At 35.6% G+C, this 17,604-nt stretch overlaps 1 protein-coding gene across 1 annotated transcript in view; it reads left to right on the top strand.

Moving 5' to 3' along the window:
• Positions 1-3,654: 3,654 nt before the first annotated feature.
• The window catches only part of mcama (melanoma cell adhesion molecule a), a gene marked incomplete at both ends in the record, with an annotated part of 63,034 nt that continues 49,084 nt past the window's right edge, over positions 3,655-17,604 (top strand). The window contains one exon of the mRNA XM_079418150.1: positions 3,655-3,736. Coding sequence (XP_079274276.1) covers positions 3,655-3,736 — 82 coding nt within the window. The remainder of the gene's footprint in view (positions 3,737-17,604) is intronic.

Here is a 17,604-nt window from a genome sequence, read left to right as displayed (position 1 = left end):
GTATATCCACAATACATAAACCACATGCATGTTAACGTGAAAAAACACTTACCAAGTGTGGTTCAAAGGTCTAAATACACATTTATGCACTGTGGATGAACATAGACAGATACTGTTTGGCACAGATATGTTACTGTGGCCAAAACAGCAAACAAAAACAGAATTCATTGCAGTCTATGTAAGTAAAGGTAGTGCAAGATAATCATGCTACGACATGAAAATCCAGCATGCTGGCCAACACAAAATGTTTTGCTGGAGACAAACAAATTTTTCCAGCATTGATTCTCATCCAAGTTTTCAAAACAACTTTTCATAATTTTATGTAAGGCCTCTCGCTATGTCATCATACAATATCTTTTTGTGCATGCTAGAGTCCTTAAAGGGTTAGTTTAGCCAAAAATGAAAATTCTGTCATTAATTGCTCACCCTCATGTCGTTTCAAACCCGTAAGACCTTTGGTCATGTTTGGAACACAAATTTAGATATTTTTGATGAAATCAGAGAGCTTTCTGACCCTGCATAGACTGCAACGCAATCGACAAGTTCAAGGCCCAGAAAGGTAGTAAGGACATCGTTAAAATAGTCCATGTGACATTAGTGGGTCAACTGTAATTTTATGAAGCTACAAGAATACTTCTTGTGCGCAAAGTAAACAAAAATAAAAACTTTATTTAACAATTTTCTTTCTTCCGTGTCAGTCTTCGACACACGTTCACTGGGGTCAATGGGGTCCAGTGTTGTTTGGACAACAACATTCTTCAACATTTCTTTTGTTTTTGACAGAAGAAAGAAAGATACAGGTTTTGAACAATACGAGAGTAAATAAATTATGACAATTTTCAGTCTTTAAGTTTGTGTTTTCCAATGCGGCCCATATCTTCTGTTTACTGGAAGCTGTAACACCGCTATGAGACATACAGATGGGATGGTGAGATGAAGTAACCCGGAAAAGATAGTTGGATGTACAAAGAAAATATGGGACAATTTAGGGGAGGAGGGGATAGAGACAGTGAAAGAATACATAGGGATTGTTTTGAGAATGAATAATGTAGAGCGATGTATAAATAAATGTGAAGTGCTATTTCTTCCTTCAAGTAAAGGAGAATGATAGTGGACAAGAAGAAGGAGCAGGGAAGAGAGAGAGATCTGGAGAGAGAGATTCTGACTGAGTCAACATCAAAGCTGTACGATTCTCTTTTTTCCCTCTTTGGTCATATATGATTTCCTTCAGCGGCCTCAAAGCGCACTTATAAGTCTTCAGGCTCAGTGTGTGGAACCCCTTAATAATACTGACCTGAATTTGGTTCACTGCTGGCTTTTGTTCTAATTACAGCTCAAGTGCACTCTCTGAGTTTTAGACTTTCTCTTACTTTAGAATAGAGAGACTTTCAAATTTTCAGTTACATGAACGTTTACGCTTTTCCTCAAAATGAGTTGAAGTACCATTTTCAGATTTTATTAAAGGGATTGTTCACCCAACCTTGAACATTTTTTCATCCTCATGTGGAGGTCTCAAGCTCCAAAAAGCACCATCAAACCACTATAAAAGTACTCATCTGATTTGTGCGCTAAATTCCAAGTTTTCTAAAGTTGGTAGCTTTGTGTGAAAAACAAACAACACTTGATCGGATTCACTGATAAAATATGATATGATAAATCACATTCTTGTAAATAGGGGAAGATTTTCAGTGGGTTACTCAAAAATAAAAATATTTCGTCTTCATTCACCCTCATGTCATTCTAAACCTTTATGATTGTAGTTCTTGTGTAGAACACATTCTTGAAGAATGCTTCAACTGTTTTGAGTATGTGTGTTGATAAATATTTTGGTAACACTTTAGAACAGGGAACACTTATTCACTAATAACTATGACTTTTCCCTCAATAAATTCCTAATTTGCTGCGTATTAATAGTTAGTAAGCTAGTTGTTAAGTTCAGGCATTGGGTAGGATTAGGGATGTAGAATAAGGTCATGCAGAATAAGGCATTAATATGTGCTTAATTACTACTAACAAATGGCTAATATTCTAGTAATATGCATGCTAATAAGAAACTAGTTAAGAGACCTTAAAATAAAGTGTTACCAATATTTTGTGTTTGATATGAAAGGCGTATATTTCTTATATCTTAAATAGATAAAACATCATTTTTTGTCTTTCAAAGAAGAAAAACTCAGGTTTGGAACAACATGAAGGTGAGTAAATTCCTTTAAATTTCAGTCGGTTCCTTACACAAAGTTAGGCGTATAACTTCTAAAAACTTAGACCACAATAATGGTGCATTTATTATATATTGTTTTTTAAATGAACCATCCCTTTATTAGAGATCTTATATAAAAAAAAACACTTTCTTTTTTCACCTTTTATGTTGTGTATGCATCCTCAGCCCCTATATTGTGGAAAAAAGACAAATCTGTTTACGTTAATCACCTTCGAGAACCATGTAAGCGCAGTCATGAATGAATGTTGTGTTGTTATATGGCCCAGTTTTGAGTAAAAGGCGCATGAATGATGGCAAGAGGCTGGGGAGACAGCTGGAGTGACAGCCCTCCACTGCCCCTTTCTATCTCTCTACACACACACACACACACACACACACACACACACCCCTCCCTCCAGCAGCTGTTAGTTGAGGTGATGGAGGAGTGGTGATAACAGTAGAGGTTGTTAACAACCTGCATGCTGACACACTGGGTTGGAAGAAGTCCATGTCCTAAAACAACACACACAATCAATAACAACACCTCCTTCCAGAACAACGTGAAACAAAAACTCCTGACTAACCACTGAATTATAATTTAAATTATACAATTATTTTGTGCAATTGTGGTTTTAAGTCATTGTTTAACATACCTGACTGATCTGATTTAGTCCTATTTAATATTTCAATATTTAATGCTACAATCCATCAGAATTTGCACTGATTATAATTATTCGAAATCAGTATTCGTGCATTAAGGACAAACACAAGTATCACATAATCAATGATATAAAGACCTACAAAAGACCTGCACAAAAATACTGTGGTGGTATCGTGTTATGTGATGATATCAGATGGTAATTAATACCATCATACTTTATCAAATACACACTTAAAAATGAAGGTTCTTGGTTGGCATCCATGGTGCATGGCCCATTACACAAAAAGTTCCTTCTAGTGGAAAAGAGTTCTTTGGATTATTAAATTGTTCTTCATTCTAAGAAAAAATATTCTTCTACCTTTTTTTATAAGAGTGTACCATGGTACATGTATTCCATATAGGCTACCATGGCATTTTCATTGAACTCGAAATTACTTCAAATAATGTGATGATAGGTACATGTCCATAAACGTGGTATTAACATGGTAACATGTCCAAAGCATCCTAGCAGGGCACTTTGTTGTTATTAGTATAACATAACATAACAATAAATCTTGATATACTAAAAAAAAAAAAAAATCAGGATATAATAAGCGACCAAACAATATGATTTTAACCTTATTTTGTAGGGTGGAGAGCATTAATTGAATGTCCCAAATTTCCTCCCACTCGCAGCAGGACAGTACAATAGCGAACAGACAGGCAGCATTTGTGCAACTCGACTCCATCTCCCTCCCTCTCTCGCGCTCCTCCTGGCCAAAACTGTTGTGCTCCTCTCGTGCGCTTCATTCAGATGGATAACTTCAGGAACATGGCTCTGCCAAACACTTCACTTTTACTGTTCGTCCTTCAAATGTGCGCTCTTGCTTGGCACGGTAAGACAAATTCGCCTAATCTTTCTATGCGGTTCTGTTTTTTTGTTGTTGTTGTGGTTTAAGTCTGTGAGAAACTTTCTGGAGTGTTTCTGCTGCGCGCGTTTGAATGGGATGCACGCGGATGTTTGGGGATGCTGCAGTTACAATACTCTAAGATAATAATGTGTTTAAACTGCGGTGTTCTTAACCGTTCTTTGTGTAATAGACGGATATCGACTGTTTAAAGTTTCTTAGACTCCAGCGTGTTCACCTTTTGAAAAGAGTTGAATTTGTTATGAAAACACACTGCACGTGAGCCATAAATATGTTTACCTTGTTCAAACGTAGACACAAAATACATTATGTGTAAAATAATCCACTATTACGTTTAAACATGCAGAATTCCAATTTGGAATTTCCTCATTCCTCATCTCTTTATATGTTCAATTTGCAGAAAACGGTACGTAAACTGTAAAAACTGCATATATGCATTGATAGAAAACAGCAGGTGGAGTAAGAGCTTTGGAACAGACATAGCCTACTTAATTAGAAAATGACATTTATTATACTATTTATTCTATTAATTATCCTATTTTATCTAGTAAAGCAGAGCAAATATGTTTTAACTTAGCACATATTTCAAACTGAGAGGTTTTATGTTCATAATTAGCCAATTTGCTGTTGCCTCTGGTTGTATTTTTCTGTCTTAAGTGGTTCAGATCATGAGACTGGTCACAAATACAGGCTTTGTGTGTCTGTGTTCAGATACAATCTGTGGAACTCTATTAAAGGGGGCTCAAAAATGTGATGAAATGAGAGATTTTCACAGTGATAAGAAAGCTGTTCCCAATGTGGATTATTCAGTTTTTAAATCATATTTATTATATGTTTGTTAGCCTGAATGCTCAAAACAACCCACATAATGCTTATATATGTGCAAATTGCCCTGCAAGTCTCATTCTGTGTTACACTTTCTTTAGTACATGACCTAGACAACTACTGAACTAGCCCTTCTCATTAGGGAACAGATGATGGCCCCTCACTGCATAATCCTCTCCGTCCATCTCTCTCTATCCCCTGTTGTGTCGTCCGTCTACTTTTTTGTCTACCTTTCTATGCTGTTTTTCCACCCTCATCCCTTTTTTTTCTCTTTCTTTTTATAACATATTTTGTTCGATGTGGAGCAGGACTGTCCTGTAATGCTGGTTTCTCCAAAGGGTTTTGATAAGCCACTATCCTACCTTCTGTTCACCCTTGTGTTAATAAGGTCCCTCCAGTTCCCTAGCAGATGAACCAAAGCTGTCTGTCCAGGGATTATTGACTGGACACCCCGTTAGATAACAGCCCTTATGATTTAGAGGGGTCACCTTGCTCTCTCAATGTAGGGGGGCAATTTATCATCCAAGAACTTGACATTGAAGGTGTTATTCTTACAAATTATAGTGACTGATGTGGATGATAGAATATGTACTGAAAAAAGGCTTTGAAAAGTGATTATTATTATTAATGCTAGTATTATTTATTAGTCATTTTATTTTCCTTTTTTAGTTTCATTATGATACTAATCATACTAATACTAATACTTATACTAATAACTTATATATTTTAATGAACCATATACAACCCAATATCAAAACAGTATGAAATCATAATAATAATGCTAATAAAACTGGAGCATAATAATATAATAAATAATATATTTATATAATAGTTTGTATTAATATAATAATTTTCATATATACTGTATATATGTGTGTATATTTAAAATTATTCAAATAAAATGTGTACACTGTCACACCAAAAACCTGTTTAAATATTTAACCATGTATATATATACCCATGTAATTTATATATAAGGTTATAAATTAAGTTACATTATTAATATAGTCATTACTCATCCATTACTCATTTTTGACCTTTTTGTGTAAATCCTCACATTGTCAACTTATGTAGATGTATTTTAAATACCATACAAGATCCAATAAAACTGTTTAAAATAGTAATATAAAACTATTAATATTCATAGTATTATATTAAAATAATATTACTGTTATTATATTATTCATCAAATTAACTGACATATAGGGAATGACAATGGGAAACATCTTTATATCAAGGCCCTGTCAATCAAAAGTGAAAACCAGAGCTTGAATGAAAAATCCTAATATAGGACATCCGCCAAAATATGCATTTTTAGCCCAGATGTCCATACTCATTCCTTCAAGTTCATAAGAGCTGTATTGTGTGCAAGTGACAAAAATGCTTTGCGTTAGACTTCCTGCTTCCCATAGCAGCCCGTGACCCACAGTGGAGGCGATACAATTGAGTGGCTGTTCCTGGTTTGAAGGGGTTTCTATGCCCACAATCCTGGGTTGAGCCCCTGTCTGTCACTCTTGACAGTGAATGTCATGTAAAAGCCTGTGGGTTTATTGTTTTGGTTTGGCAGAAGGTGCAAATCAGTGAAGGCCTCTATGTATGGATAATCTGCATTGTTGTTTTGGTGTTCAGCTCCAGTGAGCAACAACATGTGGATTAGATGAAGGTTGAGAGCCTTACACAATTGGGTTTAAATTGTCATTATTTGCAGCTATGTGAGGCTGAGTATTGTTGTTTATGCACAGTTGTGTGTATTGTGTACCATGCAATATGAAACATCACTGATGCCTACTGAATCTGACTGACAGGAAAAATGATCTTGAGTTTAAATTAATCTCCTATCTAATCCAATCATAGAATCCAATCACATTAAGCCTCTAATGACTCTTACCAGCAGGGGGCAGCAAGAAGGCAAGTACCTGAACAAAACTAAACACTTGTTATTGATTGTAAACATCCAAGCAGGCAACACATATGCATTATGTATGACCGTGGGCTGGATGTCTTGAATTGTGCACTTGTCTATTTTAGTCCCTCCGTCCTTACCTCATATTCAACTTTACTAAATTATTGCTAAACATATTCACCATTCAAAGTTCAGTTTGAAGCATGCAGTGCTGCATTTTAGTGAATAGCTGCATATGATCTTGTCAGAATCACATTCATTCAAAAATATATTTATGTGTGTGCTTTTTAAACAAACTAAATGATTGGAGGAGTCCAGCATACATCACCAGAGAAAAGTGTGCTGTTTCACCAGAAGATCCAGATATGACATTTTGGTTAAAAATTACAGGATCAAGACATTTTTTTGAAAGATGAATCAATCACAACAAGATCATTAGGATGCATTTAGAAAAGTTAATTGTGACTTTAAAGGTGAAATTTGTCAATTCTGTGACACTAGTGTCACTAAACGGAATTGGAAAAATAATGACTGTTTTTATACAGGTTTTCTGAACATTCACACTAGCTTCCAGCACATAATGGAAAGAAAGCCTGCTGCTTACTCTTAGTCTGTATTTGCACAATTTTGTTATTGCATTCAAAAACCATTAGGTTGAGTGAAACAGAATGAAACATGCACTTTAAAAAAAAAAGGAACTATGATAAAATTAAGAAATGTTTCATGAGCCCCAAATCAGTGACCATGAAGACTGGATTTTAGACTGCTGAAAATTCATCTTTGCCATCACAGGAATAAATGACCTTTTAAAATATATTAAAATAGAAAACAGTTATTTTAAATTTTAATAATATTTCACAATATTACAGTTTTTACTGTATTTTTTTATCAAATAAGTGCATGCAGCCTTTGTGAGCATAAGCGACTTCTTTCAAATACATGTAAAAATCTTACCTAACCTTTTGAATGGTAGTGTACACTGTCACTGATATGGTATTTGTGTGGTTTATCGTGGTAAACCACACAAATACACTGTAAGAGGTCAGGCAGAAACTATGGTGAGCATTTCACTCATAATGAAAAATTTAACACCTGTTAACAAAAGATTCATCCCAATGAGATGCCTCAGTGCTCAATCAAAGAACAACAGCCCCTTGCTTTCAAGCATGATTCAGTATTAGATCTCTTTTGATCACATCCCTGAAGTCAAGGTTTTGATCCTTATGCTAAGATTTCCCTATAGTGATGAGCTGAGACACAGGCTAGACGTGTGCAACACGGGCCTCTCCTTGAAGTCACCCGCTTTGAGTTCAGCCAAAACAATGGCATGGCATTCCTCAGTTAAATGCCCTAGTATCTCTGGGTAGGAAGCAGAATGGGGGATGGTAGCTGGAGTCGTGCGTGTCTAAGATCCACAGGTGAGTTTACAGGGTTAGATCACTATCTGATGGAGATTGTGCTTATCAAAGCCTTTTGTGAGTTGACAATTGTGTCGTTGACAGGAAAAGGCTCGGTGTTTGTCATCTAGCTTTTATCTGAGCTGTATTTGAACAAGAGGATACCTTAAAAGCACTGACTGTTTCAAGAATGAAGAAAACTGTGTCTAGCCATGATTTTGTGAAGGAATCCAGCCTGGCTCAGTCTGGCTTGGCTGCTCCACATTTTTTGTTGGCTTAGATTTTAATATTAGTATGGTCTGGGAAGTCTGTCAAAAACTTTCTGTTGCCATGAACTGACAAGGGCAGTCGGAGCTGCCAACGTGTTTTATGTTACTTCATTCAGTGATCTGTGTATATTCTTGTATTTTCAGGCAAGCTCTGTGTGGCACAGCCTGCCATCGTAGATGTGATCCAACTAAAGAATACATTTGTAAAGCCGTGGGCTTACGTGGAATATAGTGATGGCATGTTTATCAAAGTCAGATGTGGAAACTGACCACATTAATGAAGCGTGAGAATGAATAACAATCATCCAAGTGCAACGAAGGGGGTGAAGAATTTACAGTGGACGGATGCCAGCTCTTTTTGCCCCTCTCCCTCACTTTCTCAAAGATTTTTTAATTTTTAGAAAGCTGTAAAAGGAATCCCAAATTAGGTTTGTCACACTAAAATTGTCCAAGTTTTTAATGACAGGCTATTCAATAATAAAAAGAGCAAATATTCTTAAAAGGATAGTTTATCATGAATGAAAATTCTATCATTATTTACACTTCCTCTTTTCATTTCAAAACTGACTTGTTTTCTTCTGTGGAGCACAAAAGGAGATATTTAGCTGAATGTCTTGGCTGTTCCTTTCCATACAGTGAGATTCAGGATGGATGTTATGCTCCAGTAATGAAAAAAAAAAAAAAAAAACACAAAATTGGTCCAAAATCAAGTCCTCTGAAGTCCAGCTCATAACAGCTCATTTCACTGAAAATATGCACTCAAATCTCCTATGCTCATGCATATTCACAAAAAGTTTGACATTCATGCTACATCATTTTTTCTCACATTTTATTTCAAAGTTTCACAAAGCCATTGAATTGAAACATATTAGTCATGCACTGAAATTTAAGTTCTTGTCTGAAACCAAAAATTCGAAATGAAAATCACTTACTGACAATGATTCTTTTAAATTGTGCTATAAATGTACTTTCTTTTGGAGTTGCTAAATAAATTGCAAATAGTATAACAGTTGTCCATATTTTTACATGCTTAATTACATTTTTGCCTGAATATATTCATTGGCTGAAATTACAGTATGTATTATGGACGATTATTGTTCATGTATGATGCTTTTTTGTTCACTGTAGAGTTACTGCACAACTTATCAAGAGTGTCGAGTCAGTCAGATTTAAAAAAAAAAAAACTTTAGGTTTAAACTGGTCAAAAGGGAAAGTAAAGACTTACATTGTACATTGTTAAAAAATGTCCTTTTCATATAAATGCTGTTCTTTTGAACTTGCACCTTGTCCTTGAACCTTGAAAAAAAGGTATCAATTTCCAGTAAAATATTAAGCAGCAACATTAATAATAAGAAGAAATGATTCTGAAAATTTAGCTGACATCACATGGCTAAATTACATTATAAAATAGGTTCAAATAGAAAAGTTATTTTTAAATTGTAATGATATTGCACAATATTACTGCTATTACTGCATTTGTGATCAAATTAATTTTTTCAAAAACATTTGCATAGTGTGCTTTTGAGCATCTCCTTTTGAATTGAAAATGTCATACCAGTTTGAAATAACATGAGTAAATTAATTAGGTGAACTATTCCTTTAACATTGAAATATGTATGCCTAATTATTAGACTACTGATTATTGCTTTCTCTATTCCTTTATTTGACATGGAAAGTACAAGAACATTTTCCTCACCTATTAATTCAAAATAATCTCCTTTTGCATCAATAGCAATTATATGCTTCATGCAACAGTGTTAAGGACACAGCTGTAGACAGTTTCCTAATGCCATTAAAATAAATGGGAAATACATAGTATGTACTGATAAAAGGCTTAATTTTGCGGACCCTGTCCCATGTGATTCTTCGGCTTTATCTCATTATTATTCCCCACACTTATAACCAGCTTAGCGCACCCTTCCAAAATGCACAATTTAATTGGCTGAACGCAACCCGTCACTTTTGGAGAGCCCCATCTGTGGGACACGTCACTGGCCAGGAACCGATTCGAGATCTGGCAGAAGTCCTCACAATGCAAGGGGGATTTCGGAAGTCCTCGGATAATGTTTTCTCCAAAATCTCTCTCTAAATCACTGCCTCTCATCCCCCTCAAACCTGTCTGCCTTTATCACTTTCCATCTCTCTGTCTTTCTCTGTTTACCATAAAATCCACAGACAGCTGCAAACACCTGGTGGCTAACTCATTTCTGAGGAGGCAGATGTGGATGTTTTTTTCTGGATGTGTGTGCATGCGTGTGAGTTAGTAGGTTGCTCATGTTACCGAAATCATACACCACAATAGTAGCACCTCCAGTCTTGCTGTCTACCCCCATCCCCCACGGCCTTAGACGCCTCCTCCCCACATCTCCCTCATGCTCACATGCCCTTCACTCAGGCTTGGCTAACGGCCCATTCAGAGGAAGCTGGGGGCTTCAGGCCCTTCGTATGTTTTACTTTCTCCAAAATCTTTATTGATTTTTGCAGACATTCCTGCAGTTGCTGTGTTTGTGTTTCAGATGGTTGCAAAATAATACTCTGTGGCCAAGTCCTGCCAAATAACCTGGATGAAGACTGCTTGCTTTTGACTAATGTTATTAGTTAATTTGATTTTTGTGTTTTTGGAAGAGAGTGGGGTTTTGCCAGGGTGTTGCTAAGCGGTTTCTAAGGTGTCTTCAGGGTTTTTTAGTGCGTTGTTGGCCGGTCGCTTGCCTTAAAAGGAAAGTCATTCAAAACCTGGTAATCAAATGGAAGTCAAAGGGAAATGAAACTCCTTGGTTTTCATTTTTTTCTTTGGGTGGATTATTCCTTTAATAAGAACCACTTATGACTATTTCCAAACATACGGAAGCCTACAGAGGTCATGCATTATGACATTTGTTTTGTCTTAGGGTCAGTGACGTGACCAGACATTAATTTTTTTTTTTTCCAGATCTATTAATTTATTCAAAAACACATAAAAATGCTATTCATGTATACACTAACCTGAATTCACATCTTCTATGATGAACATAGTTTGAGCATTAAAATTCATTTTAAATTTTCCTTGGACATAAATGTCAAAATTGTTAGGGTGATACATCATAATGAAGAAAAACATATCATTAATAACTGTACACATAGTCTACCAATAGTCACGTGATGCGACCAATAGGCATAAGAATACATTATACTAAAAAATACATTAATAAGAAAATTATATCATAGAAATATGTTATGTGGTGCGACCCCAAAACTTGGATGATTTTATGACTTTATGAGTAAGGTGTGTACACTCAAATGTATTCAAATTATGTTATTTTAGAGTGATTAAATGTAAACTTTTTTATGAAAACAAAGCGCCCATTTATAAGAACTCGGTACTTGTGTTTTAAAGATGAAAGATTTTCCCTCTTTTTTTGTGTACACCATTCAACTCCTTTATTGGTTCTGTTTTGTGGCGTTTGGTGGCAGAAATGATACACTTTAAATATGCTAGATATATCATCATAGGCTCTTCAGGTGTTAGTGGCATGTGATCCTGCACACGTCTTATTATGTGGTGGAATGCCACGAGATGTATTGCAGTGCTTTTTGAAATCTGATCAAGACATATGTCATCCTGTGTGTCTATATGAGTATCTTTCTTGACAAAGGAGCTGTTGAGACATTCATTGTGATTCTCTGCTGATTACCGAAGGCAAAAATTCCTCTAGAAGCACCACACCCTTTACATCTCTTTGTCCTCCAGTATGTTACACTCTGCTACTCTTTTGTCTTTACTTTCTTCTTTCTTTACATCTCTTTTATAAAACAAGTCATTTAATTATTCCTGAGTAATATTGTGTCAAAGTGCCAAAATTTTAACCAAACTTTACAGCAGAGTAATGTTGAAAGAATATAAAAATAGTCCACAAAATCTGGGACGTTTTTAAAGATCTTCTAATAACAGAAACCAATTTCAATTTGGTAAATTTAAAATATGCAGTTTCGTTTTTTAGTTGTACAGTATCAACAAAGAATATTTATTTCAGTGCATCACTAATAATGTGTCACTGTTGTTATTTGTTCAGTTGTTTTTGTTTTTAAACATCATATATCTTTTCAGTACCATATGCTGTTGCAGACACCAGATTGTGTGGGCAAATGATCTTTTGGCTATGAGTGATGAGTACACAGTCTGATAAATATCACGCGGGTAAAGGTTAGCGCTCACTTATTTCAGTCAAATCAGTAAAACAGAAGTAAACAGAATGTTCTTCGTCTCTGAAATGTCATCCAGAACCACACAAACAGTTTGCCCTTTCTCTCCTAGGGGTAAGTCTTGTTAGAGTCAGATTTTGGTGTGCAGGCAAACAAAAGAAGACTTTAGTTTCTTTCGTCAAAGATATATCAATACGGCTATTCCAGCTGGGATAGATTTCCCTTTTCTGACAAGAACATTGCCATCGTGAAAGCCCATATGCTCTACAGTGGTTCTGACTAGACTGATTCATGCTCAGTATCTCGTATTCAAACTCTTACCAAAATACTGTAGGAGAAAACATGTAACTGATCAGAGATCTGTTGAATGGGGTAATATCACCCAACGCCCACAACGGTGGGCACTATGCCAACATCCTGCCATCAGCGGCCCTCTTTTCATTCTTTCCCGTGCTCCCCGTAGATCTGATAATCAAGCATAGTGGGTTCATACTGGCAGATCCCGCACCTAGATATGAGTGTGTGCATATGCACATGCATATTCAATAATGTACTCCCACAATTCATAGCCCCACTCAAACCCTGCTGTTGTGCTAATGCAGGTCTTTGTAGTTGCTCTCAGCTGGGAATATGACTGGTAATGAAGGCCTGCACTTAATATGGTGCTGCTGGACTGTAATTTATAGACATTCTTCTGGAACAAAGTCATTGAGTAAAAACCACAGCAAAGATTTCCTTAACCATTTTATGTTTTGTGACATTAAGTAAATTTATTACCAATTTTTTCTTTAGGTTCTGTTGTGAAGTTTAAAGCTGAAGGGTATCTGCAGTTGGTTGGCCAAACACGCACAACGATATGCTGAAAACAGATAAAAAATCAGCTCATTGTAAAAACCCAACAACACACACACACACAAAACATATTTACATTTAAAAAATATAGCGGCAAGCAGCAATTAAGGGGCCAAGCACAACAGAGGCAAAATGAGGAGCTAAGCAAGCATGGCAGGGAGCATCAGACGAAGTGACTTGTTATGTGATGATGCCTAAATACATATTAATTTTGATAAATAGGTGGCACTACTGCCAAATTGATCTGGTTTGGTCAGTGTGGGGTGACAATAATAAACAAAGTTTGGTGTCGATATGCCAAAGCGTTGCAGAAATACAGCCTCAGATTAATTTTGGCGTCATGCTATCAAATTTGACGAAGAGTTATTCAAAAACAGTTTGAGATATCAAAAAGCTTTTAACGCTTTTTTGTATTTTTTAAATACTTTTTTGTATTTTGTCTCAAGATGGTCTGAATTCAGTTGCATGAAGATCGGACAGTCTAAGACAAGTTTGAAAAATAGGTTTAAATCAAAATGTCCGACAAACAAAATGGCCGACTTTTGAAAATAAAGTACTATTGAATTCTGTACAACCCAGGGAATAGGAAGAGGTGAGATTCATGGCCATCGGACAAAATTCACAAAAGCTGTAAGCGTATTTGTAAATTTTGTTATAGTTTTTGGCCACTAGGCGGTGCCTAGGAAGACACTTAACAAGTTGCATAACGATACACCACTGTGTTTGTAAAATACAGCATTTTACTACAACATTCAAAATGGCTGACATAGTGAGCTTGGGCACTGTCTGACTCTGCATACTGTGCAACTTCTAAAAAGACCAATGAAACTGCTCATGTGCCCTCAGGTCATGTACCCTCATGGTATGACATTTACCAAGTTTGGTCTGAATATGCTAAAGTGCCGCAGAGATATAGCTTCACATCTGCATGCTCTTTATTGAATTTGTTGATGCGCTATACAAGGAACAGTTTGGTCTATTGAAAAGCTTTTAGTAACTTTTTGCCATCACAGTCTGAAGGTGACCCGAGACAATTTTGGTGAAAAACAGAAAAAAGGTCTAGGACGAGTTTGAAAAAGTAGGTTTATCAAATAGCGGAATAATTTTTATGATGGAGCATAACATTGTAGGGTCGTTCTAGCAATCTGTCCAATTGGTCAATTAATTAGCAATTTTTAAAATCTCCAAAAATCTACAGACATCCTTGTCAATGGATAATAAATATTTTTTTGTTTTCAAAATACATTTCATCTAGGCCTACATGTTGTATACATTTAATTTGCTGGTAAAATTAAATTAAATTGTGTAATGTGTTTGTATTATATCAGCCATTGGCAGATATCAGTATCTGAATCAGCCATTGAAAAACCCATATTTGTCAAACACTAAAGTGTTCTACAACAGGACTGCTGGTTTGTATTCCCAAAATTATAGAGTAGATGAAGGAGGGTGGAATCAGGATGTGGCCTAAATTGTATTTAAATTCACAAATTCACACACACTTTACTCAACAGACCGTGTATCCAGTAGCCCATGGAATGTAACCTCCTGAGACCCCCCCCCCCCCCCCCCCCCCCAAAAAACCCCGCTTTGTGAATTTAGTATTTTTTTTCATGTCATTACATTGTTTAGAGCATTAGAAAAAAATGCTGTGAAAATGAAAATGAACATTTTTGAAAAATTATATTTTATTCATGTTTTATTCTATGTCCTCTGTAGAGGACACTAGGACTAAGTTTTTCTAAAAATAAAATGGCACGACATAAAAAAGGCAAAAGCAATGGGATTTTATTTTTTAAATCACCAATACATTTTTATTTTTTTCTTCTAACCTTTGTTTGAGGATGATTCTCAACTATGTTATAAAATATATAACAAAATGATTTTATATTCCATTTTGTTTTATGCAATTTAAACACAGAAATTCACTAAAATATAATGTCCACTACAGAGGCAAAAACTCCATAGCTGGCTCCATATAGTTTTATTACAAAACAAAGAAAATGCCAAAACAAATACAACATGGAAAGTACTAGTGGCTAGTGGTAAAACTGTACTAGTACACATAGTGGTGGTTAATTCTGCACGGTGGTTAAATGTAGTGAATGTACTGTGACCATCAGCTCACTAAGTATATTTAAAACATACCCTAACAGAAATCAGACAAAGGCCAAATGGATCATTAATGCCAGCACGTCATATTTTACAGCAGCAATGTCAAATTAGATGGTTGCCGCAAGCCTATATATTAATACTTGACAGTGGCCTTTTTGCTTCCAAGGTTCTCCCTGGATTCTGGATGAAACTTTTGTTATTCGATCCCTTTGTTGACATGATCATTTTATCTGGCACTGAAAGGTAATATTATACAAAGAATCTTTTACACTGAGGCCAGGGATAATCTTTGTGGTAAGGTAATTTTTTAAAGCTAGGAGCTACACAAACCTTTCACAGCAAATGTGGCGTTATAGTGAAAGAAATGTGAACATTTGTACTCTTCTACTTGATGGATTCACTTTAATTTATTTAAATGTTGTGTACACTAAAATTCCCAACCTTTTGAAATGTTAATATGAGCTAAGGTGCTATTTAAACAGAGAAAGACAGATAATGTTAACAATACATAAGCTAGACACCAGGCAGTATTACTCACATGGAAATAGTTACCGGTCAGAACAGCTGGTTTCAGCCAAAGGAGACGTCTTACTCAAGCCTTTCATTCACTGAGAGTGTATCAGACCAGACATGACATGCAGAATTATGTCAAAGCCATCGAAAAGAATTGAGTTCTCGTGTACAGATCAGACTGTTCAGATTATTCCATGTAATTTATGATGATCATAACTGGCAGCTCAGACATTTTAGCTCTGCATATAACAACAAAAATCACAACTGAGATCTCTTTATTGTCCCAAATGAGACTATATTAGAAGCATATTTAGATTCTTCTTCAGAGAAAAAGACCCCATAAATCTCACACTAGAGTTTCAGATGACATCTCAATCTCTCAAAAATCTTCAATATGAACTCAAAAATTTCTCATCAGATTCTGAATGATCTGAGTTTTGCTGTCCATGTTAATTTTATAACTGTATTCTTATTGTATGTCAACAATTTGTCATGAGGAGCTTTAGGGGAAACATCAGATGATACTTAAAACTTAATTGAGAACACACATTACATTCTATTTGCAATAAAATTTCCTCCCAAATTGAATATTTAGAATATACTCTACTGTTTTGGGATCGGTTAGCCTTTTTTAAGTTATTAAAAGAAGTCTTTTATGATGACCAAGGCTGCATTATTTGATCAAAAGTACCGTGGAACTATAATATTGTAAAAAATGATTAGGCCTATTTATTTTGGTGTTTTTTGGATTTATTTGATAGGACAAGTTGACAGGAAGCAAAGTGGGTAGGAGGGGGAGGGGGGCCAGGATTGGGAAAGGTCCACAAGCCGGGACTCAAACTCGGGATGCCCAAAACACAAAACCATTATAACTTCTATTCAAATACATTTTAAAATCGAATTTATATGAAAATTCAGCTTTATTCATCACAGATATAAATTAGATTTTATTAGATGCTATAAATTAGATGCTGATTTGGTGCTCAAGAAACATTTCTTGTTATTTTCAATGTTGTGCTGCTTAATATTTTTTTGTGGAAATGATGATAATTTTTTTCAGGATTCTTTAAAGAATAGCATAAAACAGTTTTATTTTAAATAGACATCTTTCGTAACATAAACGTCTGTTAAAACTTTCCTTTCAAATACGCCTCCTTTCATTGGAAATTAGGCTCATAAAGTCTGTTTGTTTACATTTTGCTTTCATTTTCTATTTTCTAGAAGAGCATTATATCCAAGAACTTGTAATAAGGCACTTTTTACCTTTAATTTGACAGAACAGTTCATAGAAAGGCAGAAATAGAGAGGAAAGAGAATTAGGAAAGTCCAACAAGTGGGGCAAGAACATCAGGAGCCCAAAGGCCTTTTTTCAGTAGTTTTTCAGACTTTTCGTCGAGTCGAATAAGCCAATTCCATCTAAATGAACTTCGTGAACATCAGACAAATGCTAAATCAAAAAAGATAATTGATTCAGGAGAAATTAAATTGAATATTAGCAGAGGAGATGAATGACAAATATCAACAGATACAGCTGTCCCGCAGCTGTCACATGGTTCCCTTCTCAAGACGTGAAGGAGACCCTTGTTTTTAAGACACTAATATACTGTTCATCTTTACACTACCTCAACCAGGTGGTATCAACTACACACATGCATTTAAACTCTTCATGTCAGCCTTAATCAAATACATGCCTCTGGGCGACTGCCAGGGAGGACTTGAGAGCTCACCCATGTTGACAGAATTCATTTTAGAAGAGTAACTCAGTAAAGCTGTGAATATGTT

Source organism: Barbus barbus (assembly GCF_936440315.1).
Source record: "Barbus barbus genome assembly, chromosome: 6".
Classification (NCBI taxonomy): domain Eukaryota; kingdom Metazoa; phylum Chordata; class Actinopteri; order Cypriniformes; family Cyprinidae; genus Barbus; species Barbus barbus.
Note: the sequence above shows the minus strand (reverse complement) of the source record. Positions and strands in the feature narration are given on the sequence as shown.